The sequence below is a fragment of the Vulpes vulpes genome, chromosome 8 (assembly GCF_048418805.1).
Source record: "Vulpes vulpes isolate BD-2025 chromosome 8, VulVul3, whole genome shotgun sequence".
In the NCBI taxonomy this organism is placed as follows: Eukaryota; Metazoa; Chordata; class Mammalia; order Carnivora; family Canidae; genus Vulpes; species Vulpes vulpes.
Genome location: NC_132787.1, coordinates 67634722 through 67661756, shown reverse-complemented (window position 1 = coordinate 67661756; position 27035 = coordinate 67634722). Strand labels below are relative to the sequence as shown.

Sequence of the window (27035 nt, the reverse complement as noted above, 5' to 3'; positions counted from 1 at the left end):
TTGGCCTTCCAAGTAACATTCATAAACATCTCCTGGAAGAAAAGAAGCTGTGGAATGTATTTAGAACAAAAAGAAAATAGAAGGAAAGATCTAAGCCTTTTTCTTATATAGAAAAAATTATGGTGATTCCTGGGGTTCAGCGATCGGTGGGGTGCGCCTGCACAGCTGTGGACAGGTTTTTGAAACATGAATCCTTCACTCTTCTTGACTGCCCTTTGCTTGGGAATAGCCTCAGCAGCTCCAAAACTTGATCAAAGCTAAATGCAATGGTACCAGTGGAAGGCAATGCACAGGAGATTATATGGCATGAATGAAGAAGGATGGAGGAGAGCAGTGTGGGAGAAGAATATGAAAATGATTGAACTGCATAATCGGGAATATAGCCAAGGGAAACATGGCTTCACAATGGCAATGAATGCCTTTGGTGACATGACCAATGAAGAATTCAGGCAGGTGATCAATGGCTTTCAAAACCAGAAGCACAAGAAAGGGAAAGTGTTCCAAGAACCTCTCTTTGCTGAGATCCCCAAATCTGTGGACTGGAGAGAGAAAGGCTATGTAACTCCTGTGAAGAATCAGGGTCAATGTGGTTCTTGTTGGGCTTTTAGTGCAACTGGTGCCCTCGAAGGACAGATGTTCCGGAAGACAGGCAAACTTGTGCCACTGAGTAAGCAGAACCTGGTGGACTGCTCTCAGGCTCAAGGCAACGAGGGCTGCAATGGTGGCCTGATGGATAACGCCTTCCAGTATGTTAAGGACAACGGATGCTTCGACTCAGAGGAATCTTATCCATATCTTGGAAGGGACACAGATAGCTCTAACTACAAGCCTGAGTGTTCTGCTGCCCATGACACTGGCTTCGTGGACCTCTCTCAACGGGAGAAGGCCCTAATGAAGGCAATGGCAAATCTAGGGTCCATCCCTGTTGCTACTGATGTAGGCCATCAGTCTTTCCAGTTCTACAAATCAAGCATTTATTTTGATCCAGACTGCAGTAGCAAAGATCTAGATCATGGTGTTCTGGTGGTTGGCAATGGCTTTGAAGGAACAGATTCAAATAATAAATTTTGGATTGTCAAGAACAGTTGGGGTCCAGAATGGGGCTGGAATGGCTATGTAAAAATGGCCAAAGGCCAGAACAACCACTGTGGAATTGCAGCAGCCAGCTATCCCACTGTGTGAGCTGATGGACCACAAGATCAGAGGACTTGAGGACAGCATATCTGGAGGAATTTTATCTTAAAACTGACCAAACCTTTATTGTGTAAGATAAGACTTGTGAATCATTGAGGATCCAAGTTGTGATTTGAATTCTGTGACATATTTATCAGGGCAAAACATTACTACTACTCTAATTACTGTTATATATGGCTTTATAATGTTGAAGACTCATTACTTAATTCTAAGACTTTTGACTTCTCATTTTTTCAAAGGATATATAAAACTTTACCTTTTTTTAAACTTTACCTTTTGAAATAAATTTTAATTTAAAAAAAGAAAAAATTACGTACATTATGACAAAAGCTTATTTTTAAGATTTCCAAACATACGCCAAAATAATACCAAAGAAAATAATACCAAGATGATTATCAGTTTAGTAGCCTTCAATGATCAGAATAAACTTAAGTGTGAAGAAGGTTATAGAAGATGACAGAAGACATTTCAAACAGACAGACGCACATGTGTCTCATCCTTTCCGAGAACTGACTAAAGTACAAGCCTGGGAGATGAGAAGGTTGGCTCCAGAATTTCTTCATCGGATAGCTGTAGGAGAGGCAAACTAGTAAAAGAAGAGGAAGATAGGACTGGACTCAAAACTGTACCGGCCAAACAAGCATATTCTTCTACTTAGATTGCACCATTATTTGGGGGTATCTTTAGGGACTTAGAGATTGAGAGGCTAGCACTTTCTGTACCATTCTTAGCCAATACCAGCAAAATGGAGACTCATAATCATACTTTGGCTATGAGAATAATTATTTGTGTCACTCTGAACTAAGTGTTTGGGTTCTCTGGAAATCACCTTCTTCATTCATGAATGGGGTTATATGGACTCAATAATAAAAGGAGGCTATTAGTAATCTTTGATTCTCTGCATCATCCAAGTATTAGAAATTCCCTCTGATTTATAAGTCTATGTTCTACTCTAGGGATATGGATCCATCCAGCTCCTCATCACAAAGGAGGGGTTTAATTCTAAAGGTTTTCAAGAGAGTACTAGTGATAGAAAAGCTGAACATTAAATGTAGGAATTAACGTCTTTTCACACTGTTTTTTCCTTATCTTTTGTATTAGGCTTTTTTTTAAAATTTATTCATGAGAGACACACACACACACACACACACAGAGAGAGAGAGAGAGAGAGAGAGAGAGAGAGAGGCAGAGACACAGGCAAAGGGAGAAGCAGGCTCCATGCAGGGAGCCTGATGTGGGACTCGAACCCAGGTCCCCAGGATCAGGCCCTGGGCCGAAGGTGGCGCTAAACCACTGAGCCACCCGGGCTGCTCCTGTATTAGGCTTTTTAAAACAAGTGTCATGTCTTGTTAATTAACTGTGGCAAAAAGATATCACTTGGGTAGAACATGTTGCTAAAAAATAATTACACAAGGGATCCAATAACTCTACTACTATTTAGCCAAAGAAAACAAACACTAATTTGAAACAATATATGCACCCCTATGTTTACTGCAGCATTATTTGCAATGGCCCAGATATGAAAGTAACATAAGTGTCCATCAATAGATGGATAAAGAAGATGTGGTATGTATGCATAAGTTTGTAAAGACATGCACACACATAAAATGGAATTTTACTCAGCCATAAACAGAATGAGGTCCTGCCATTTACAACAATACAGACAGACACAGAGGGTGTCATGCTAAGTGGAATAAGTCAGGCAGAGAAAGACAACACCATATGATTTCACTTATATGTGTTATCTAAAATAAAAACAAGCCATCAAGAGACTCTTAGAGAGTACTGGTGCTTGCCAGAGGCAGAGGGTAGGAGGATAGGGCAAAACGGTAAAGGGAAGTGAGAGGTTCCATCTCCCAGCTTTAAGTCACAAGCATGAAAATACAGCAATAGGGAATACAGTAAGTGACACTGTAATAATGTACGGTGACAGAGGGTAACTATGCTTATTATGAGGAGCACTGTATAATGCATATAATGCACTGCTGAATCACTATGTTGTATACTTCAAACTAATATAACATTGTATATCAACTATATTTTTAAAAAATTTAAATTCGTTCTTGGGCCAGGTGGAAATTTAATCTATGCTTGAAATTTCTCCTGGGATGTAGAATTACTTTTTATCTCAGGATTGCTTACATTTTGGCCAAACCTTCCTTGGAAGCTATTATATATTAGGATGTGTATGTGGCCAAGGGAGATAAAATGATTACTTTATTTGTAGCTACTGTCAAGGGATATTAATGACTTTTCAATCAGGAACCGCTCCCTAAGTCTTTTCTAGGGAATAGTTTCTATACTAACATTGTATGGAAGGTATCTTTTTGATATTTCTGTTAAGGGAGGCAAGGAGGAAAAGACAACTAGCATTTATGAGTGCCTACCAAGGTTGAGGCACCTATGAATGTTCACCCCATGTAACTATTATCACCATCTTGATGAGTCAACGTTATTACTCCATTTGATAGCTAAAGAAGTAGAGGCATAGAGAGAAGAGGTTTATGGTCAGATTCAGACACAACCTTGTTCTATTTGTCCTATGCTACACTGCCCCATTGTTCACAAGTATGATGACTGTAACTAAGACGACCAGCATGGGACCCAGTCATGCCCTCAGCGATATTGGCTGCCTGACAATTTTATTGGTACACATGCATCTGTGGGTAACCATTTCCCGTCAGCCTTACCTTAATGGACTGGTAAAAGTGACAGTCCATTAAAAGTCCACAAAAAAGTCCACCAAAAGAACACAACAAAGTACCAGAGAACATTTGGAGAAATGAACAACAAAATTAAACAGGTTATAGTAAAGTTTCCAGAAAATACTGCTGGATAAGTTCAGGATATATATTAAAGAGTTTGGTTAATAAGAATTCAAAATTAGTGTTTTCAGTGGGAGGGGCAACATGATTACTTCACATTGGAATCAAACCAAATGCTATGAATGAGTACTGAAAACATCCCTGGTACCATAACGGGGAGAGCACATGAAAGGAAAAGGTATAATGCTAAAGGACTAAGAAAAGGACTTCTAAGGTAAGAAATCATTAAAGAAGCTAAGACTAAGGAGATCAATATTTTATTTTTTTAATTTTTTAAAGAGTTTACTTGTATGAGAGTGTGAGCGGGCAGGGGGAGGGGCAGAGTGAGAAAGAGAATCTCAAGAAGGATCTGTGCTTGAGCACTAAAATCATGATCTGAGCCAAAATTAAGAGCTGGATGTTCAACCAACTGAGCCTCTCATGGGCTCCAGATCAGTCTTTTAAACTATATTTTTCATCACTAAATAATTCACTAGATAGAGTTCATTTGATTCCCAAGTTTTAAAGTATGTCTAGAAATTAAATGACAATCAAAATGACATTTGCCATCACGTGTTTAGACAATTTAGAATATGATACATCAGTAATTATTTACATTTAGTACTAATTATTTGAAATAAAGGTAAGCTCAGGTGCACAGAACCTGCCAATATTCTCAAAGGAGAAAATTATTCTTGGAGGAAAAATATAGATTCTGATATTTTCTCTCACTAAAAGAAAAGAAGATTGAAAACATAGTGATTCCAATTAAAGACAACAGGGAGGCAAATAAGGATTTGAGTTGCAACTTTCAAATATTTCAAATCCTATTATTTTTGCTCAATGAGTTTTTATAGCTCCATATTTACTAAATGTAGAAGAGAAAATTAAATTGTCCTGGGATATTTCCTTGAAGTAACTATTTCAAAAAATGACAAAAAAGTAAATGATACTATTGAAAACATTCCTAGGTTTATAACACCTTAACAAACTAAAGTTGCTTGCAGACAAGAAGCTAACAAGAGGTGTCAATATCCCCCAGTTAAGGTTTTTGGAGAGTAAATGAGGATATTGGACAAATGGATCCTGGGGAGCGATGTGGTATGGCTCAGGGAGCAAAGAATATGTTGTTGATGTTGGATGACCTGGTCCCACACTCAGCCAGCAGAACCACCTCAGCTCCACACTTTGACTAGAGCTTCCCTTTCAACAAATTCATCTACCTTTCTATCCATCCTCACCACTTTCCCAAGGCTGTAGGTCTTTCAAAAAGGATTAATGCAACTTCCATTGCATGATTTTAACATACAAAAGGGTACCTTAAGCTGACTTAAAGTTCTGTGAAGGCAGACTATACCCTCCCCATATTGATATCATGAGTCTGGGCCCACAGTTTGTATTTAGGTTGTGCTAGATTCTACAGGTATTCAGAAACCCACTGGAGTGTTCTTGATGTTCTATTTGGCCACCAGATGTCAGTATATGATAAAGAATGCTGTAACACCACGGTTAGTTCCTAGCTAGAAAGGCTTAACAGGCCATTTTGAGGAGTTTTAATTTGCCCAAATAGAAAAGAACAGAAAAAATTTAGAGGCAGTCCATTGGGATAAAATATAGAGAAAAGCTGAGGATCACTGGACCCCACTATCCCTCAGTTATTGATACTATGTCCTATCAGAGGGGAAAATCTGTCTCTAATTTTTTTTAAGAAGCATGTCTAAGAGTTTGTTTCTAAGAAGTAAAATGTGAGTTAGTAAGCACAAACTAATGAAAGCTCAATTACACATAAATAAACTAAATTAGGAAAATTCTAGATGTAGAATTTAGATTTAAAATGTTCAAAATATGTATCTACATGAATTATTAGGCTTCTAATAATCATACTGTTGGGTAATTGATGTATATATCAATTAAGAGCTAGAAAAAAAAACAGCACAAGGAAGTTATATCATACTAAAAATCAAATATCCCACAAACAACTGAAACTTCTTAAGACTCCTTATTTGGAATTAGAAGAATTTTTGGCCTTTTTAATTAACTAAAGCTTGCTATATAAAACATTCAGTTTTGATATACAAAAATAAAAAGTATACTTCTCAAGGACTATTGACTCTCCTCCCTCACCATTGCTCCCAACCATCCACTCTTCCCATGCCTATTCCAACAATGGACTTAGGACATTGATAACCTCTCACCTTAACGACTCCCACTGCACTGCAGCTTTGTCCCTTTGGAATCCATTCTCCATACTGCAGCCAGGAGGAACTTTAATAAAAATTTGACCATTCATTCCTCTGCCTAGAGCACCAGCAACCTCTTTTTTTTCTAATATTTTATTTATTTATTCATGAGAGACAGAGACATAGGCAGAGGGAGAAGCAGGCTTCATGCAGGGACTCAATCCTAGGTCTCCAGGGTCATGCCCTGGGCTGAAGGCGGAGCTAAACCACTGAGCCCCCCAGGCTGCCCCACCAGCAACTTCTTAATGTCAGGTTGAAGCTCAGTCCCTTTCAAGACCTACAAAGCTCTCCAGGATCTTCCTCCAGCTTACCCACTTAGCCTGGTTTCTCCTCATTTCCTGGGTTCCAGAATGGGGTATTTTACTGAAGATTGCTTCTGCATGAAATGGTGTTCTGAGAAACACTCTCATTCACACTTTAGCATGTTAATTCCTACTCACACACCACCTCCTCACACATCACTCTTCTATTATTTCTCTGTCCCTAATCTTACCACAAACACCCAGTAGGTTAGGTGCATACTATATATGTATGTGCATATCATATCATTTATGCATTACGGTAACTATAGCTGTTTACTAAGCATTTCTCCTTTATGCCTTGTAGCCCTTCATTCTTTTATCTCATTTGGCACACTATAAAAGCTCTTACTGATCTTAGCTATCCTATAGCTAAACTTTATTCCCAGGCCTAGAGATACCATCTCAGCAACCCAAGGTCACACTTTTTTTTTTACTTTTTTTTTTGAAATTTACAGAGCATGGAATAGCTGCCATATACCACAATCGAAGTCCTGGGCTCTTCCCAATGTCCCGGGCTACTTCCAAAGGCCATTAAATGGGAACCATTTCATAGGAACATGGCGAAGATCATTAAAGAGTACTAATAAGGGCGCCTGGCTGGCTCAGTCAGCGCATATGACCCTTGATCTTGGGGTTGTGAACTCAAGCCTCATGTTGAACATACAGCTTACTTTTTAAAAAAAGTACAAATACAGTATTGAAGAACAGATATAACAACTATACAGATGTTAAGCCTTGAAAAATACCGACATAAATTCAGACAGGCAGAAAGCTGCTGAATTTGCCTGTTCCATCTTTTTTAGTACCTGAATTAGGAATCCAGAATTTCTTTCCCAAAGCTAAATGGTTCTGCTTACTGGCTTTCAATGCTATGCATTTGGCCTCCTGCTTGCTATTTGCTTTAGGATATAAGTTACATCTCGCATTTTCCTCATCAGTGTGTTTACAATATTTTGCCAGGGCTTTCTCCTTTCTTTTCTGTCCTCATTCTAATGCAATACAGAGGAAACATCCTGTTCCTAATCTACTATGAGTGCTCCCAGATGTCTGCAGTAAGAAGGACTTTGTAGAATGTCAAAGAAGGAGAGGAGATCTGGGGTAAACCTCCTTGATAAATGACTATGCTGATTTCCACAGCAAAAGGGAGCGTTAGAATCGGGAAGGAACTCAACAAGATGCTCTGTGAAAATGTATTTCTCCAAATAGGCATTCCATCTTGCCTGTTGTTGGAGAGATCATAAAACCCTTGCAGAATCCCTGAGCCAGCCAGAATTCTGGTTTGTGGCTCCTTGAGGAGCATCTAAGAATTAATCTCACTATTCAAAGCTGTAAGAGTGATGTTCGGAGGAGGGTGTCAGTTGATAACCTCTACTCCTGCAGCATAGATCTGAGGTCATGCATTTGGGCTTCTTACCTAAGATACCAGTACAGTACTCCAGGTTTCTATTGGACCTGCATTCCCACCTTGGATCCTAGAACCTAGGCCTGGGTTGTTCTTACTCTTGGGTGTCCAGAAACGTCCATGTCCCAGAAATGGGTTGGAGTCCTGGTATGAAGTGAGTTACCACCTAGACTCCTGTTTCTTAACTAGGTTCTTCCAACTAGAGCTTCTAGAATGTCTGTGCACACCTGGGACAGGCACAGTTAGAATAACCTTGGGACTGTGACCACTGTAGTGTGGAGATGCTCCCTAGGGCACAATTCTCCCATGGCTGCAGTTAGCCTCGGTCCCCTAACCTTGTCAGATGCAGAGTCCTGCTATCTCCATTGGTCTGTGATGCAGACACTGTATGATGCTTTATGCTTACCTTCTAATACTTCTATCCCCTGAATACTAGGTAGGCAGGAAAACTAAAATTAGATCAAGTAAATATATTTAAAGAGAAAGAAGCTGGTAGCAAAGGGAGGGACAGAAAACAAGAAACTAGAGGGAGGAGGGTATGAAAAATCAGGTAGAAATAGGAAAGGCAATTTATGTAGAGTTGGTAGGTCATGGTGACATTTCAGCTAGCTCAATATGGCTGAGGCCAGACTGTCCTACTCTTCAAGTACAGATGTTTAAATCTTGCAAATTCAAAGTAATACAAAAAAAAAAAAGAATATGGTTAATACCATAAAGATTTCCTTTCTATTCTAAGGTTGAAGCAGTTGAGAACTAGAAAATAATAGCACATAGATTTAGGGGTCTTTAAAGACTGAGACACAGTGCTACAGAGGAGGGACAGGAGTAGAGGTTAGATGATAAGGTTCAAAGAGCTAAGAACTAGTGAGGTCAAGACACGCAAGCAAGGACTGGGATTTTCTTAAAGAACTCTAAGGAAAATAGTTAAATATGAGAAAATGGTAAAAACAGTAGTCTTATGCTTTATTTTCTTTCTAGGCTGTAGAACAGAAATACATTTTTCTATAGACTGAGGGGATGGAACAAGTGGAGAAGAGACACTAAATGTACCAAAAAAAAAAAAAAAATTACTAATCAAGCAAATGCCCAGGGCAAATGGGAAAAGTAAGAAAAGTTACAAGTAGAAAGCTTAAAGTTAGAGGACTCTATCTCTATCTTATCTATTTTTAATTATCTGCTTTAAGAGAACATAAAAATTTTAAAAAGGGAAATAGCTATTAATTATAAAGACTGGGTCATGAATAGCGTTCATTTCCATTTTTTGAAAGTATCTTCACCTACAAAAGAAGCTTCAAAAAACAAGATACAGTATATGTTCTCTTTAAGATAGAAATTCTGTAGGGATAACTTTTAATTTTCCTCTACCCTCCTGTTAAAAGTTTTCTGGCAATCAAAATTGACATTATAACAGGATTTACTTCTGAGTAGTCATTATATTTTTAAAAATTCTTTTTAGTATTCCTTAGTAGTTTCACTAGATAAAATTAACCACCTGGAGCTGCCACATTTTAAACGGAGACTGATTTTTCTATTGATTAGTGATCATTTTCTTTTTGCTGTTTTATTATTAGAGACTCTCTTGACAGTTTCAAGTTGTTAAAAATACTGTGTTTTTTTCTTCATTCTTTTGCTTCATGAATCACTACATCAACTATTCATGTAGGCAGAAGAATAGTGCCAGAAAATAGGTCACCATGCATTGAGCCATAATTCTAACTACCCAGATAGAAAAATCAGTCCTGTAAATTTACATAAGTTAATGTAAAAATACTAATTTTTACCTTGTTCTTAGTCAACCATCAAACTTGAAGTCACTTCTGCATCCTATCTTCCATAAAACTGAGTTTGGTACACTGGCAACTAATATGAAATGTGTTTCACATTCAACATTAGAGCATGCTAGCCATGCTGATGATGAAACTGTATATTTCTACATTTCTTCTCACTTCAGGATCTCAAACATTTTTTGCTTTTTAAAATCTCCATTGCATTGGCAAGCCATTATACCAAACATCAGGAAGGGATATTGCCAGAAAAACAAGTCACAGGAAGTTTGAATGAGTTTCCCACCCAATGTGGTATTGATTTGTTTAATATCTGAAAATAGCATTTAGGATTCAAGACAGATGTCTGAATTCTAAACCAATTTCAAGTCAATATGCTTAGGGAGTAAAAAAAAAAACCAAAGTATTCATTATGCAACTACAGAACAGAAATGTATAATTCTGTGACAAAGAGAAGGAGAACATTATTTTTAGTGAGAGAATTTCCAATATCATGAAGGACTATGTAGGTTTGCTGATATCAAATGATAGAAAATTTACAATTGGATATTTACCTACTATCTTGTCATATTCAATAATACTTTATTAGCATTACTACTTTTGAGAGAGTATTAAAATTTCATTTACTAAATTTTTAGGGAACCACACCAAATGGAATTACTATCTATAAATTACCAATTTACATGGCTCTACATGTTGATTTTTGTCAACCAATACATTTAATAATGAAATATTACTTGGTTAATATATTTAGCTAATATATAATTATTTAACATATACTTAGCATAAGAAAAATTACTTACTATAATAAAATAGAGTAGTTAATATGCCATGTTCTATAAAAAAAAGTTATATCCATGTATTTCCTTCCCAAAACCTTATTCGTCTAGTGTATTGCTACAGTTATAAAACACAAAAAACAAAAAAACACCAGTTGAAAGTTTAATATATGTCAGCATACTTTGTGAACAGATTTCTCCCACATGGCCTTAAGTTATAGTTTAGTTTATAGTCCAAAGCTCATACTACAATGATGCCTTGATAAGTTCATTTTGAGCAAAAGCGCTCATTGAAGCGATTCTAGATACACAGACGGGAAAGCTGGAGTCCTCACACTTGGGCAGAAGGTGGCAGCAGCTGAAGGGTCTGACTGTCTTTCAAGGGTGTTCTTTGTATGCTATGCTTCTACTCTATTACTAGGTCCTCATGGGTTTTATTTACTTTTTGACTGATTATAAAAAAAAGCATTTGTGTCAAAATCTGACTAAATAATCCACCTTTTAACAAATTTTATAAAGTACCATTTCATAAAGTAATTTTGTATTTGAGATTGTTTTGCAACTTTCTATTCTGTTTAACTGATTAGGCATTTTTTGGTCTAATGCACACTTTTAAAATTAATGTAGCATTATAATGTTTTAATATCTGAGTACAACACCTGCTCATTTTCATTTCCTTAATATTTGGGCTTTTTCACTCTTATTCCAGAAAGAAACTTTTATCATCACTCTGTCAGGTTGCAAAAGAACTCAGAATTTTTATCGGGATTGTCTAACCATTATAAAAATTAGAGTCAATAGTTTTCCTACCCAGGATCATGTCATCATTTGCCTAAAAGTACAACTTACTACTCAGTGATTTTTTTTCCTTTGGTCCTCCACATTTGTATCAGGATTATTTCTAATACAGGAAGTAAATAAATTAAGGAATAAAATAAAGCCAACAAATTATTGTTCATTTTTGTCAATAGGATCTGTTTTTCTTCTACACTTTTGCACTTGGGAAATCTATTGTCTTCTGTTATGCTTATTTTAAAACTGATAACCTTACTGAACTCTATTAGTTCCAATGGATTTTCAGTTGTCTCCTAAAGCTTTGTGAATTACATTTTAAGCCCCAATTTCTGCTGTAAATGCTTTAAATTATATTTAATTATTACAAAAAAAAAACCTAGGGAACAGTATACAGTCTAAGCTATATATATTTTGACTAACAAAAAAGAGGAGACCCCTGTGAAAACTGCAAATGGCTATCTGAATTGTTATAATTATTCCTCCATTGTATCTCACAGCTTTATGTCTTTAGCAATCACTGTTTTGTTCCTGATCTGCTTTGCTAGTCAGTCATCTCCTGCCAAAAATTCATGTCAACAGATCCAAAAGCAAGCTCATCATCTTTCTCCATAGCTGTTAAGCAATCTATTTTTCTCTTATGAATTCCTGTAATAAGTGTTTTATCACTTAAAAAGTATTTAACACATTTTACTTTCCCATTTCCCTACAGGAAAATACAATCCGTGAAAACAGATACAGATTATTTTAAATCTTGGGCACCTGGGTGGCTCAGTCGGCTAAGCATCTGTCTTTGGCTCAGATCATGATCCCAGGGTCCTGGGACTGAACCCCATATTGGACTCCCTCCTCAGTGGGGAGCCTGCTTCTCCCTCTCTTGTTCCCCCTGCTTGTGTTCTCTCTCTCCTTCTGTCATATAAATAAATAGAATCTTTAAAGAAAAAAAGATTCTTTTAAATCTTGGTAGCTCTCACAACACATGTAGGCTCTCACACTGAATACAGGATGAACTCAGATGAATTCCAGCTTCCTATAGGTGGGCCTATAGCCTGACCCAAGGAAAGTAAGGGGTATTAATTACATGCATCCCTCTCATTCACTTTGATGCCATCCTCCCATTGTTTCCCTCATTGAGACACAACCCCAGAAACAGTGGGTGCAGAATGTGGGTCATTCATGGGTCCAACAGGGGGTGCTACCCAGAGGAGCTGATTCTAGAGAGACAAGGATCCCATGTGGGATCAGAGGACAACAGAGTATGTCATAGATTTAAAAGGAAGACACTGAAGAAGACACTTCACCCAGTGTAACATAGAGGCAATCTAAACCTACACTGCCTATGACATTAGTCCTTTTAATCATCCACATGATGAACTGTCGCAAAAATAACTAGTGGTATAGGAAACTAAGAGTTTACGGGGTTTCTGCTTGCATAAGATCAGGTCCTCTTAAACACAGTTGTAAGATCCTTAAAATACAAGAAAACTAGGCTCTGCCCCTATGCTGGATTCCTAATAACAAACACATTATGTAGTTCACCTTATTATCACAAGCCTTGAAGAAGGGTAAATCCATGTATACTATTGTGGCCCTTCATCCCCAAATAATTTCTTTCAATGCAAGTGTATACTCCTCTGTGTGCATCACTGGGATACTTACATCAAACTCATTCAGAGCTGCAGCCAGCTCGCCGATGCCTGTGTGGCCTTTGGCTTCATCAGTGGGCGAGGTAGCTTGAGCAGCATTGGAGATGCCAGCAATGGCCTCCTGGACTTGTTTAAACACATAATCTCGATTGGCTCTCGTGGCAGCAACATCCGGGTGGCGGAGAAATGCTTGGGAGGCTGTGTACAGCATCGTGGCATTTTTCTTCAGAGCCCCTCGGGCAGCTGCCATCTCATCCCGACAGTGAGGGTCCTTCAGCTCCTGTGCACGCAAAATAGGAAACTTGTCACATCCACGAAGTTTGCCACAAAAGCATTTGTTCTAGAACTTAGAGTCACAAACTAAGTTTTATAAACCATACTGAGTTTTATAAACTATCTATTCTCCCCTGTGCTTACTCTAGATGCCAGGACTTTGCATATAATATTCTTTCTGTATGAGATACCTGAATACCCCTCCTCTACCTACCCTTTCACCTGACATGGCCCATCCTCTTGGAGCATACTCCATCCAGTTTCCTAAGCTATACTCCCTTCTATCTGCTCCCACAAGCCCCTATCCCCTCCTTTCATCAAAATTTATTATACTTTATTACATTTACTTGAACATGTTTCCCTCCTGTATTTTGTCTACTGATAGCAGGAAGCCTTGTCTATCTTGCTTAGCAGCTCTTAACTCATTAGCAGTGTTTGGCTCATAAAAGGCACTCAAATATGGTTGGGAAAAATGTAAAAACCAAGCTACCTTGTCAGTAGCTTGCGTGGAACAGTGTTGTTCTCAGCAGATAGAAAACCCAAACTTCAGTCTCTGCTACTGCTTGCCTCCCTATTCAATTACAATTACAAACATTGGCAATCAGACTCTTCTGAGTTTTGCTTAGCCCATCACTGCCTCTTCATTATCATTTCTGGAATAGTTTTTTTTTTTTTTTTTTTTTTTTTAAGATACCTTTAATGGCAGCTCAGTCATTGAGTTTAGGGAATAAAAAAAGACCAAAGATGATTTGTCTTCCTAGTTGGGCTGTCAAAATACCACCAGTGGGGAGTCTTTTGATCTTCAGCTTTAAGGAATATTGTTAAGAAAATGTTCACATCATTTATAGAAATGTTAAAGACAGTGCTGCTCTCTGACACTATGTAGGATTGCCAGCTGAGGAAAAATCTCAGAATTTTTTTTCCAGCTTCAAATTATCATTAAAGGGATCCCTGGGTGGCGCAGCGGTTTGGCACCTGCCTTTGGCCCAGGGCGCGATCCTGGAGACCCGGGATCGAATCCCACGTCGGGCTCCCAGTGCATGGAGCCTGCTTCTCCCTCTGCCTGTGTCTCTGCCTCTCTCTCTCTCTCTGTATGACTATCAAAAATAAATAATTAAAAAAAAAAAACAAATTATCATTAAAGGTTATTTGAACCACTGGGGTTCAATTTCTATTTGTTCATTCAGTCTGTAGTACATAAATGGCTTGGCAACAATGACATCCTCTCTTTTATTGGTCAAAATAATCATCAGAGAGGCACATTATATTTTTTATCTAGGACTGTAAAGACAAATTGACACTAAGTAACAATTAATGAACCAACTGTCCTTTTTTGTTTATGTACTAACAAATTCATGTCAGTCAACGTGATTTTTTTTTTTTAGATTTTATTTATTTATTCATAGACACACAGAGAGAGAGGCAGAGACACAGGCAGAGGTAGAAGCAGGCTCCATGCAGGGAGCCCGACGTAGGACTCGATTCCGGGTCTCCAGGATCACACCCCAGGCTGCAGGCGGTGCCAAACTGCTGCACCACCGGGGTTGCCCTCAACGTGATTTCTAATTTGGGGTTATTTTTAGTCTTGGCATGAACACAAATAGGCAACCAACACCTGAGTGTGTTCTATATGCTAGGCAATAATCTAGGCACTGAAAGTAAGTTTCTCCTGACTAGTAATGAAGGGCCTTTTTAACTTCCAGAACAGGGGTCTGGAAAGTGCATATGTTACTTTATACTATACTTGTAAAAAAAAAAATCTAAACGTGGAAGTGAGAGATGGATGGAGTCTCTCCATACAAATATCTGAGGAAAAATTTGTTAATTACATAAAAAACATGCAAACAATCTAAATGTTGAATTATAAATTTGTTAAGTAAACGACTGAAGCATCTATTTGATAGATGTGGATATAATAGTTTTCAATAAAAATAGATAATATTTACAAGACAAATGAAAAAGCAGAACACAATATGCCTATTTATATAAAAAGTAGGATTATAAATACAGTATGAAGATAAATAACTAAAAGGCATTATACCAAAATTGCACCATTTTTTCCCCTGAGTGGTAGAGTGTTATGTGTGTTTTTCCTTCTTCCAATTCTATATTTTCCCCTAAATTTTCTTGGAAGAGTTTAGCAGTTAATTAAAAACAAGGTATTAATGAAATAAATTATATGTGTGGGTATTATATAAATATCTCATACATTCTCATTGATTTTAATACCCAGCTATATATACTGATGACTGGTGTTTCCATCTCCAACCCACATCTCTCTTCTATTTGACATTTTTACATGGATAGCTCACAAGCATCTCAAAAGTCAATGTATCTAAATATGAAATCTTAATTTCCATACCCAACTGTCCCAGTTTTCTCCATCTCTATAAATTCACCATCTACCCATTTGCTCAAACCAGAACCTTAGAACTCAACTGGTTGTTGCCACTTTCTAACCTGACACATCTAATTTAACATCAGGTCCTCAGAGCTCGATTTTCAAAATAAATCTTCTTCATTTCCACCACTACCAACTCATCAAGACCATCTCTCACCTAGACATCAGCCCCTCCCAACTATAGCTGCTCTCTACTCTTCTACTCTCCTTTGTTCAGCATATCTAAAATATTAAAATGTAAATTTGAGACCCTGATGCCATACTTTGAACTATTCAAATACTACCCACCCACTTAAAATCCAAAAATTTTCCATGACTGAATTTCTAGCGCCCTACCTTTCTTGCCAATTGTCCCTTCGGTTCACTAGGATCAAGATTCAATTTTCTCTTTTTTCTTTTCAGCTGTTGAAATAAGCTAAGTAGTTTTTTGGTCTCACATATGTGCTTCAGAGTAACTTCACTCCACCCATCTTATATTTTGGACTATTACACAAGATTCCACTTGAATTCTGCTAATTACAAAATACTTAAATATCATCATCTAAAATCACATCTCTGTCTCTCACACAAAAAAGTATTGTAAGCATTTTAGGGGCAGGAACTATATCTTCATCAAATTTATAGTACCAGTATTCCTTCAACGTGTCAGAGATGAACACTAAACACATGTTTGTTGAATGGAACTTTCTTATTGGTCATAGACAATCTTAAGGCATTAGGAATTGCCCCCAAATGTTGAATTCTAGGAACAGTCAAGAGGATGGGTGGAAAGGATTTTAACTGACCTCTCCACATTTGAAGAGGTTTTTTTCCTAGGGAAAAAATAAAAAAAAACATACCCTTGAGAACAAAACTCTAATGGCACTTAATATGTAGAGCTGCTATCTTTAAAGGGAGACACAAGATTCCATGTGAGCCACCTTCATCAAAGTAACTCACACTCACCTGTGTTATATCCTATACCCCCCCCCCCCCATTTCTCTTTCTACCTTTCCTTGATTTTATTTGCATTGTCTTCCTGGCTTTCATAAAGGTTTCACTCAACATGCTGCATATGCATTGTGGTGTCTATGGGGCTAGGAAATAAAAAGTAAGGCAAGTAAAGAGGTGGTGTTCAGAGAGCATCCGTAGCACCACACAAAAGTTTGCTATTTTTTTTTCAACTGGGGAGTTTTTCCTACAGTTGTAAAAAGGTTAGAATGGTCCCCATCAGTCAGACAGGAGCCCAGTGACCTATTCTAGGTAGGCAGGGGCCCGAGAGTACCCCAGGGTCCACAATGGTATGAAAACTGGCCCATGTAGGACACAGCCTTTTTTGATCATAGGTTCTGAAAGCATTTGATACTTTGATAACCAGCAGATGAGGTTGATCTGTTGTTCAGGCCTATAAAGCTAGGAAGTTACTTAAACACACATTTTCCAAAACTTCTCCCACCTGTTGTCTTCTTGCTGCTACATAGTTAAGTTTCACCATTTCTTTCCCAAACTCTTTAAAGCGATTTGCAAGGTCTTGCTCATTTGTAGCATTTTTTACAGCTTCCAGGGCCTCTTCCACCTGAGGTAATAAGAAACACTTATAAATGGATAGAACTGAAATATTAAACACATTGGAAATTGTAATTGTAAAAAAAATCAACAATTAGTATTTAAATAAAATAGAAGTACCCCTGATAAGCATTTATAATCAGAATATTTATTCATGATACACAGAATACTTTGTACCTGTGAGACAGCTGCAGAACTCTTGGAGCATTTGAACTATATTGACTATTTTACTGGGTTATGATTCTGATAAGGAATATAGACTGCTTTTTTTTTTTTTTTTTTAGGAATACAGACTTCTAACTTCAAGTAGAAACATACAGGAAAATAGATCCAAGAAGAAAATATGGAATTTGAAAACAAATTCTAGAAATCTTCGGAGGAGAAAGTGCTTCAACAAAATCTGAAGGAACTCCTATAAATTTGAGCACACTTGAATCTGTAACCACACCTCTTGTCAACACCTCGGAAGCCAGAACTAAAGGGACTGTTCTTGTAAGCTGAGTCTATACCTTGCCATCCACTATAAAGAGGAGCTACTGAATCTGGAAAAAGCAAGAGAATTTGAAGTTTTGTTGCAGCTGAAGGTGGCATCAAGCACACCTTCCTAATGATGTGTCCTGCTTCCAAATTCCTGCCAACTGTGTCCTGAAACTTTTCCAGAGAGACCCTGCACTTCAGTTATGAATTTCACTAAGAAGTCCTTTATGAATGACTTGAGGAATGGGAGGTACTAAGCTCTCCTCTCCAGAATGATTTTAACTTTAACATGGTGAAGATTTCCACAGCTGGCAATGATTTAAGACTATAACACCTGTGGCCTCAATTAAAATTAAGATATTATGAAGTAACCGACTACATCATTGTCAGTCACGCTGCATTATTGTAGGAACAATTTTATCAGAGGAAATAACCAAGAACAAAATTTGAGTGAATAAGACACAGGCAGGTGTTTGCAAAATCAAAAGTTCTTCTATAGGAAAAGGGAGCCTAGTAGAGAGGCTTCCACTAGTGCAGGCTTTTGATAGAATAGAAAAAAGAACAGGCAGCTTAGAAACAGTAATGTGAAATGGAGAAAATGGGGGCCTACCACAGAATTCTGATTAGTTCTTGTAGTTTGAGGCAAATCAAAAGAAAACATACAGGGAGTTCATTGTTTGACAATGTAGAAAGCCACAAGTATCACTGGAAAAAGAACTGTTGTGTGTAAGGATGCTTTTTTAGAGACTCAAATCAAGTTACATTTTCATGGGCCATATAAAGCATTTTCATAGTTTAATTAGAATATCATACCTCAAACTCTTTAAAACAACTAATCAGTAATGTCTCACTTCCTAAATAGATTTATAATTATCTTAACATGGCTATCAACAGCATCACTTAGAGGACAGCTCTTGGCAGTAAATTTGTTCCTGCTGCTTATTTAAACTGTAAATCTTTCCTGAGGACATAAAAACTGGTTCCAGGGAAGAGCAAAATAATTATCTCTGAGGGAGCTAAATCTTGGATTTGTTCTAATATATATAAAAACTGTCTTCTTACCCATTACTAATCAGACCACTTTGGAGTATTGTGTTACACCTAACATTTTCTCATTGATTTTCTTTGAAGAATCCAGATGCTAGGTTGAATTTATGTTTCTAATTCAATCAAGTTTTGGTTTTTTGAGAAACACCAATGATGGAGTCTGTCAAGACTCCAGGTCAACTTAGCCATACTTAGAGTTTTAATCTAGAAGGATCTTAGAGGTCACCTAGTAGAAAGTTCTCACCATAGAAACATGGAAGAAATGGGCCCAAAGTTGGGGGGGGGTGGCGGGCAGTGAGAGAAGACAAATGGGATTGCTGAAGGGATATGAAGGCGAAAAAAAAGAGAGAAAGAGAGTCACCAGGCACTTTTGATTTTTATATTCATTTGGACTTCTCAAGCTTTTATTTTTGAATAGAGCCAAAAATCTTTTTCTTTCTGGATGTCTGGATTAAAGGAAGTTGACTCCATATAAGCCAAACAAACACCAAAAAAGCAGTTCTTTTACAGAAGAAGAGCCTGGGCCACTTTTCCCAAAAATTTTCTCTACCTCTCTGCACCCCACAGTGTTAGATCTAAGTCAGTATGTGTGAGGAGGGCTGTGAGTCAGGCTGCTCTTGTCTGAACCCCAGCTATGCCATTTGTCTGCCTTGTGATCCATGTAAGCCATCCATACCATGGCTATGTATCATTGGCCTAACGATCCTAATTCAACTGGGACAGATTGACCTCATTCCAGGGTCCTAATAAGGATATTGAGTTGAGAGGATTTTAAGCGACATTGATGAAAGTATTTAATAAGTCACATATAACTCTCTTATTAAGCATCTGGTTTTATCACTAAATTAAAAATATTATATTGGGGGCACCTATTGGTTAAGCAACCTCTGACTCAATCTCAGCTCAGGTCTTGATCTCAGGGTACTGAGTTCAAGCCCTACAATGGGTTCGATGCTGGGCATGGCTACTTAAAAAAAAAAAAATTAAATACCTTGGAAATAGTAGTTGCCTAAGTTAATACATGAGTGGATATAAGATTCTACATCTTATTACTTTACTTGTTAGCCATGTACTCTGGTTTGGCCACTGGTATCTCAGTATCATCATATTTTATGTCTCTGCCTCCTAAAGCTGGCCTTCTTGATTAGATAGTCTTTTTCCTTGATAAGCTGCCCCTCCTGATTAAATTTTGTTTTCTTGTTAACAAGAAAATGATTTCATCAGAAAGCAAGAATGATTAAATGCTAGCGTCATATATTCTTAAAGTGTCATGTTTAATGAAGCACAACAGTAATATAGCTTATATTTCCAAAGTTATTTTCAGCTGATGCAAGAAAAAATAACACTTGTCAGTGTCATTGAGTACTTATGAGATGTACCAGACACTGTTCTAAATGGCTTACATATACCTAATTTCGTCCCAGAAAACAGCCCTTTGCAATTGATAGTTGTCCTTTTATTATTTTATTTTATTTTATTTTATTTTATTTTATTTTATTTTATTTTATTTTATTTTTTACTTTATGGGAGAGAGACTGAAGTCAGAGTATACAGAGGCTTCCTGAAAGGCCTCACAGCAAGTGAGTAGGGGACCCTGGGTCTAAACCAAGATAGTTTGCTCTAGAGTTCATGCTTTTAACTCCCCAGCTCTGTTGTCTCAGTTTCCCAGAAAAGGATAGGTTTATAAAGTGGATGGGAGTTTGGGTTTGGATTCTACTGATCAACCGGTTACAAATACAAAGAGCCTTGCCCCATCTGATAAGTCTCTGGGTTTTAGTCATCCCACCTCTTTAATATTTTTAAAATCGGCCTCCCTTTCACAATACACCCTGCCATTGACTTCACCCAGCTTTTCTTTTATTCATTAGCCTGGATAATCTCAATGGTCTCTTCATCAGTTTCCTTATTTGGACTCATCTCTCTTCTAATTGTTTTTCCACATTGCTACCAAAATTATTTATCTAAATCACAGCTCTGATTTTAATGTTTCTTGATGGCTACCTACTTGATGGCTACTTGATGGCTCTCTATAATCTACACATAGAGCCCAAATGAATCATCATGTTCTCTGAGGCACATGTATCTCCCTGTCCAACTTTCTTAGTGCCTCTCCCACCCTGCCCTCTATGCTCCAACAAGACAGAATCAATTATATTATTGAAAATACCCCAAATCGCTTCTCTTGCTCTCATGCCTTTGTTCTTTCCCTTGGTTTGTGAAGCTCTCTGTAGCTGATGTCTATTGTCTGACTTGAATATATCTTCTTTCTTATGACATGAGCACTCCCTTTGCATTCACTAACTACTCTTTCCCTGGGCTAGTTATCAAATCCAAATTCACACCTCTATCTGCTCTGTCAAAACATGGCTAGGCCTTTTAAATATTACTCCTTTCCCATTTGGCATGATGTTAAGCCTCGTTAATAGAGAGTGCTGGTTGGCAATGGAGGAGGGAAAGGTTTTGTTTCTTGGTTTTGGTATGCTCCCTCCAAAAGTTCTACAGCAGAAGTAGCCTCTTCACCACTAGGTGGCCAGCAGCTTCCCTTAGCATGGTCCACTTTGGATGATGCTATAGTGGAATGCTCCTAGTGAGACACCTCTCAATGAGCATTTTTCCTTGATGCCCTAAGGGCAGATTTCCAGCAAGTTCTATTAGCTTGTGTGGCACCTCAGTAATCTCTCTGTCATCAAGTGAAGATGTAGGAAGATCTATTCTTGGCCCTGGCTCAGGGTGATGGGGAAGGTCTCCCTGAAGCACTGTATCTCAGTCTTTGGGGTGACAGCTGCTCCTTGTATTTGCCATCCTTATGTTTTTTAGAGTTCTCTTTTTGTTACTCGGTCTCTTATGACTCTAATCTGCTATTGGAGTTAATTATTCCTCATAATAAACTCTCCTTGCTGAAATCACTGTGTAGTTTCAATCTTATTATTGCACAGAATGATACATCCCCCAACTCTCCTAATGGGACCAACTTATTTCCAGTCACCCTCAACTTTTAGGCCCCAGCTTAGGCTTGGGCTTGTGACCCCAACCTGTTCAATCTAATCCAAGAAATTGGTCTGGGAAAGATAAATCTCATTCAATTTAATGAGACTCAATCCTGAGACCTCCTTCTCCCAGCCACATCACCCTTCCTCATTTCTTTTTAAAGATTATTTATTGATTTATTGATTTATTCCTGGGAGACACACAGAGAGAGGCAGAGACATAGGCAGAGGAGAAGCAGGCTCCTCGCAGGGAACCCAATGCAGACTCGATCCCAGACCCCAGGTTCACGCCCTGAGCCAAAGGCAGACGCTCAACCACTGAGCCACCCTGGCGTCCCCACCCTTCCTTATATTATCTTCAAATGACCACCACTATAATTTGGTTGAACTGATCCTATATGGGGCTTAGGGGATAGTGAAGGAAAGGAATAAGTGCTAACCAAATTTTAAAAATCAGCACATCTCCTTCCCTCTCTAAATAATTAACTCAGAGATAAGCACCTAATTCACAAGTCAACAGACCTAACAAGACTGTAGAACTTTCATTTTGAGCTACCAGGGAAGAGAATTTACTCTTTCATGCTATCCTTAGTCTAGAAGAGGAAAATCTTGAAAATGGTTAGCAGCTAGCTATCTTGAGACTGTGAGAAAACACCTGTAGATAAGAGGGCCCTTAGTGAAGAAAAGGAGATAGAAACATGGTTCTTGTCATATTTTTGTACCTTGATCAAGACTTGCCTGAATCTAAATGCCTCTAGACTTCTTAGTTTGGTGACCCAATATATTCCCTTTTTAAAGTACCAAGTTGAGTTGGGTTTCTGTTATTTAAACTGGAAAACATCCTAATTATTATGATTTTCTATCATTATAGGTGAGATTACAGCAATATGCACATTTTCCCAACTTGCACGGCTTTCTTTCTTAATGTGTCCCCCAGTAGCCTATAAAGCTTTGAAGGCAGGGGCTGAGACTTATTCACCTTTAAGCTATCTAAGCACAGTGCGTTGTATATAGTTGGCATCCAATAAGCATTTCTTGAAATGATAACTAGATACACAAATAAATTCCAAACAACCTAGTTGCAACCTAGTTAAATGCCACAATAGCTCTGACAGAGAAGATATTCTAAGGGGGCGCTGGAATGGCCTCAGTCAGTTAGGTGTTTGACTCTTGATCTTAGCTCAGGTCATGATCGTGGGATCGAGCCCGACATCTGGATCCATGTTCAGCGAGGAGTTGGCTCAATTATTTCTATCTCCTGTCTCTGCCCTTCCCCCTGCACATGTGCTTGCTCTCTCTCTCTCTCTCGCTCTCTCTCTCTCAAATAAATAAATAAATTTTTAATTAAAAAACCTGGGCAATAATTTCTCTCTTTATAATAACAGACAAGTCTATTTTACCTCGACTGACTGCTATTCTTCAAACACAAGCTCTACATTAGAGCTGTAGGACTAAACAGGCAACTATCAAGAAATAATCCATTACTAAGGACACACAACACTATTTTATGCTAATGTCACAAAAAGCACAGGTAATGTTAAAGTCACCCTGCCTCATCAATGCCTCCCAAACAAGGGGGCAGCAGCATTAGATCTGGCCTCTGATTGCTATGAAGGTAATCTAACTTTTCTGGGAAACTGATTAAGGGGTGATTGTTTTTCTATTTTGCCACTCCACCTTTAGAGAGAAAGTCTGAGATAATCAAGAATATCATTATTCCAGGACCTAGCCTGAGGATAGAAAAAAGGGGGGTTGTTTTCTCTGACACATACATGTCAAGATGAGTTTGTGTGTGCAATGTCATCACCGATACTAAGAATTGACAATACAATCTGATTACATTAATTCAGAGTCTAGGGAAAATAAATATCCCTCTTCATGATCATCAATTGCAATGTGGGATTCCGTGAAAAGTCTGAAGTGCCACATATCAATCAACCTAACACACTGACAATGTTAGCTGATTGCAGGATACATCAGATGTCTGGCTAGGGAATCACTCACAGCAACTGCAACAATGAAAGTGATTATAATTCAGTATTTTTTAATGATGTCTGATGTGCAAATGATTACTTTAGCTTTGCTCAGGAACATCAAATTCCCACCTGGGTGATAACCAAGCTTTGAACTATATGTCACCCACTATTCAACCACTATTGTCCAGAATTTAAAACAACAACAGTAGAGAAGACCTTCTTCAGTCTTGAGAATCCTTAAGATGTTTAAAAAGGAGCTCTACATTAAAGCCCATACAAATACGTGCATAATAAAACAAGTAGCTTAGTATGAGCTACTAGAATATTTGCATGTTATATGAAAAGACAGGCTCTTTAGCAGTCTTGTAAACATTAGGTTTCTGAACATAATTTTAGGGTAGCAGAATGCAAAGCCCCTTTGCCCTGCTAATCACACCATCTCAACAGTAATTCTTTTTTTTTTTAAGATTTTTATTTATTTATTCTTGAGAGAGAGAGAGTGTGTGTGTGTCAGAGACACAGGCAGAGGGAGAAGCAGGCTCCATCCTGGGAGCCTGATGTGGGACTCGATCCTGGGTCTTCAGGATCATGCCCCGGGCTGAAGGCAGGCGCCAAACCACTGAGCACCCGGGCTGCTCTCCACAGTAATTCTTTACTCATTTTTCTGGTGTGGATTATATTTGCTCATGACTACTCAATTTGCTGACAATTACTTTTTGGGGTGCAGGGCAGAGAATGAGAGCAGGTATTTTAGGAAAATAAACTGATTATCCATTATCTACTCAGTGAATTATTGATGAAAAAACATGAATATAAGTTTCTAATAAGGCAAGTCCCTCTGTGTTCCTGTAAGCTATTCAGAAATGAGAAAATATCATTATCTGGAAAGGAGAGCAATAAAAATTTGGCATATGGCCTAAGAGATAAAAAGGTAAAATGCATAATGCTTAAAGGTAAAAAAAAGGTTACCACGGCAGGAAGCTACAGACTCATATAGGGTACTATTCAATCATCTGAACCAAAAGAAAATGGAGTCACTACTTTTATGGAAAATCATCTGTCATGTTTTCTTACCTATGTTTTATTATCCATGTGGTAAGGAAACTCATGTTTGTTTGTTTGTTTGTTTGTTTTAAAAAAAGCCAGGACACCCAGGTGGCTCAGTGGTTGAGCGTCTGCCTTTGGCTCAGGTCGTGATCCTGGGGTTCTGGGATCAAGTCCTGCACCATCTTCCCACAGAGAACCTGCTTCTCCCTCTGCCTGTGTCTCTGCCTCTCTCTGTGTGTCTCTCATGAATAAATAAAATATTTAAAAATAAATGAAATCTTTAAAAATATAATTCATCTGGAAAAAGCCTTAAAAAAGGTGTAGATGGTCATTTCCAACCTGCTCCATCTAAACACATAAAGATATTTTCTTCATCTGAGTTAAAAACAAATGAATAGATGCTTGCAGACAGCTCTCTTTTGTTCATGAGAGAATGTGCTTTTCTGGAAAAGAAGGAAAAGCTAAAGTAGAATTTGACACCATGTTCAATTGCAATGGATTGTCGACACATGGTGGTTTTTTTGTTTTGTTTTGTTTTGTTTTGTTTTTGTGAGAGTGTGGGGGACAACAGCCCCATGATAGGAAACCCTGGCTGACCTGAACCCACCGCCTGAGTGGGGCAGCCCGGACACTGCAGTTCCTGTTCAGTCCACAAGATGGCAACATTCCATCACTGCTGCTACAGAGGCTGTGCTCTAAGTACAACAAATGCGTTATTTAGTCCACCATTATTTTTAATTTTACTACTGACAGTCTGACTGAACTACTTAATATTGCTGGGTTGACCTTTCCATGACTTTGTGCTAAACCCTTTTTTTTTTTTTTTTTTAAGCTTCCCTTAATCTGCTGCGTAGGGAAAACAATACAGTTGACTCCACATGATGACAGGCTGCCCTGATACTATCAGTAGACAGCACTGGTCAAAACAAGTGGGTAGAAAGGCAGGATTACAGGCAGGAACTGGTGCTGTACGACATTGCATCCTGGATGCACGAGCATTCTGTGCCCGTGGACAGCTCAGGGAAAATGTGCAGCCTGCCATCACTCCCCAGGAATCACTGAACAGGGCCCTTCCACGGCGCAGAACAATAACATACAGGACATAAAGTTAATTTCTTTAGGTTCAGTCCTCTTCTACCCTGGGAAAGGAAGATTGTCCATCTGGGGGAAGATCTTTCTTAAAATGTTGCCTCTGAAGACTCAGCAGGCTGTTAAGGAAGATAACAAAACTTTTTCTCCCACACACTTGAGAACAAAGTAATCTGTTGCTTAGAAGATGCATATAGCACACTTGGAAGGGCAGGGATGACAGCCACCAGTGAGGTCTGCAAGAGGTTTCAGGGATCTGAAAATAGCAACATCACTGCCATTTACCACACACTTACTTTGCACCACAACTCTGTGATAAAAGCTCCATAGGAATTTTAACTCATTTTAAATCTCTCACAACTCTGAGGGCTTTAGTGCCATCAGCTCCATATTAACAGATCAAGTGTCTGAAATGTAAGGAGGTTATGTGGTAGATGGCAACACAGTTGGCAAGTGGACATCAAGCCAATATTAAAGTTAATATTATTCCAGAAGCTACACAGTGGAATCATAACATTATACTATCATATACATGTCATGTACATGTCAATACTATACCAAATCATAACATCATACTGTCCCTTGGTACCCTCTGATATAGGTAAAGTCTCTCCTCATAGTGCCCACCTCATCCAAACCACAAGAGCCTTTCTTGGCTTCCTCAGGCCCATTCTCGGAAAATTCTGATAGGAAACTCCCAAACAGGTTGTGCTTTACGCCCCTTGGCTCCTCAGCCCTCCTTACAGAAGCCAGGAAGAGCTCTACCTTGCTTTGTGGTTTATGACCATGGAACTCATGCTGGATGTGTTAGAATTGGAGATGTTTAATAGTATCAAGGAGTTTATATTATAACTTAGAATCTTAGCTCTTTTATTTGGGCCAGCTCAGGTAAGATGCTATACAAGACTTTTTGACAGAGCATCACTTGTTTTAGAAACAAAAGAATTGAAAGAAACCAAGGGACTATGACCAGGAAGGCACTTACAATACGGGTCTATAGGTTAGTGGGACATGTAAGTGCCCAGAGACCCAGTCCAGTTATGTTAGATGCCAGGCCTGGTGAAACAAGATTGACCTTAGCCATGAGATGTGCCAGACTAAGGTACGTTCAAAGTCCATAAGTCTACAAAAGTGCAAGGCTGGAGCAGGTAATAAAATGTAATTTAACACATGATCCATATTAAGGTGGGCACAGGTGGTCATTTGGCTAGCTAAGCAGAAGAGCTGACCCACTCTGAATTACCACGTGG

The 27035-nt window shown here is 38.3% G+C and overlaps 1 protein-coding gene and 1 pseudogene across 6 annotated transcripts in view; one reads left to right on the top strand and one right to left on the bottom strand.

Annotated features, from left to right (window-relative positions):
• The window catches only part of CTNNA2 (catenin alpha 2), a 1081323-nt gene that overhangs the window by 721277 nt on the left and 333011 nt on the right, over nucleotides 1–27035 (bottom strand). For all 6 annotated transcript variants that reach the window (XM_025994443.2, XM_072767039.1, XM_025994441.2 and 3 more), the window contains 2 exons: nucleotides 17053–17172; nucleotides 12957–13223 (listed from right to left, as the gene is read on the bottom strand). In XM_025994443.2, coding sequence (XP_025850228.1) covers nucleotides 12957–13223; nucleotides 17053–17172 — 387 coding nt within the window. The remainder of the gene's footprint in view (nucleotides 1–12956; nucleotides 13224–17052; nucleotides 17173–27035) is intronic.
• LOC140599989 (procathepsin L pseudogene) lies at nucleotides 179–3448 on the top strand (annotated as a pseudogene).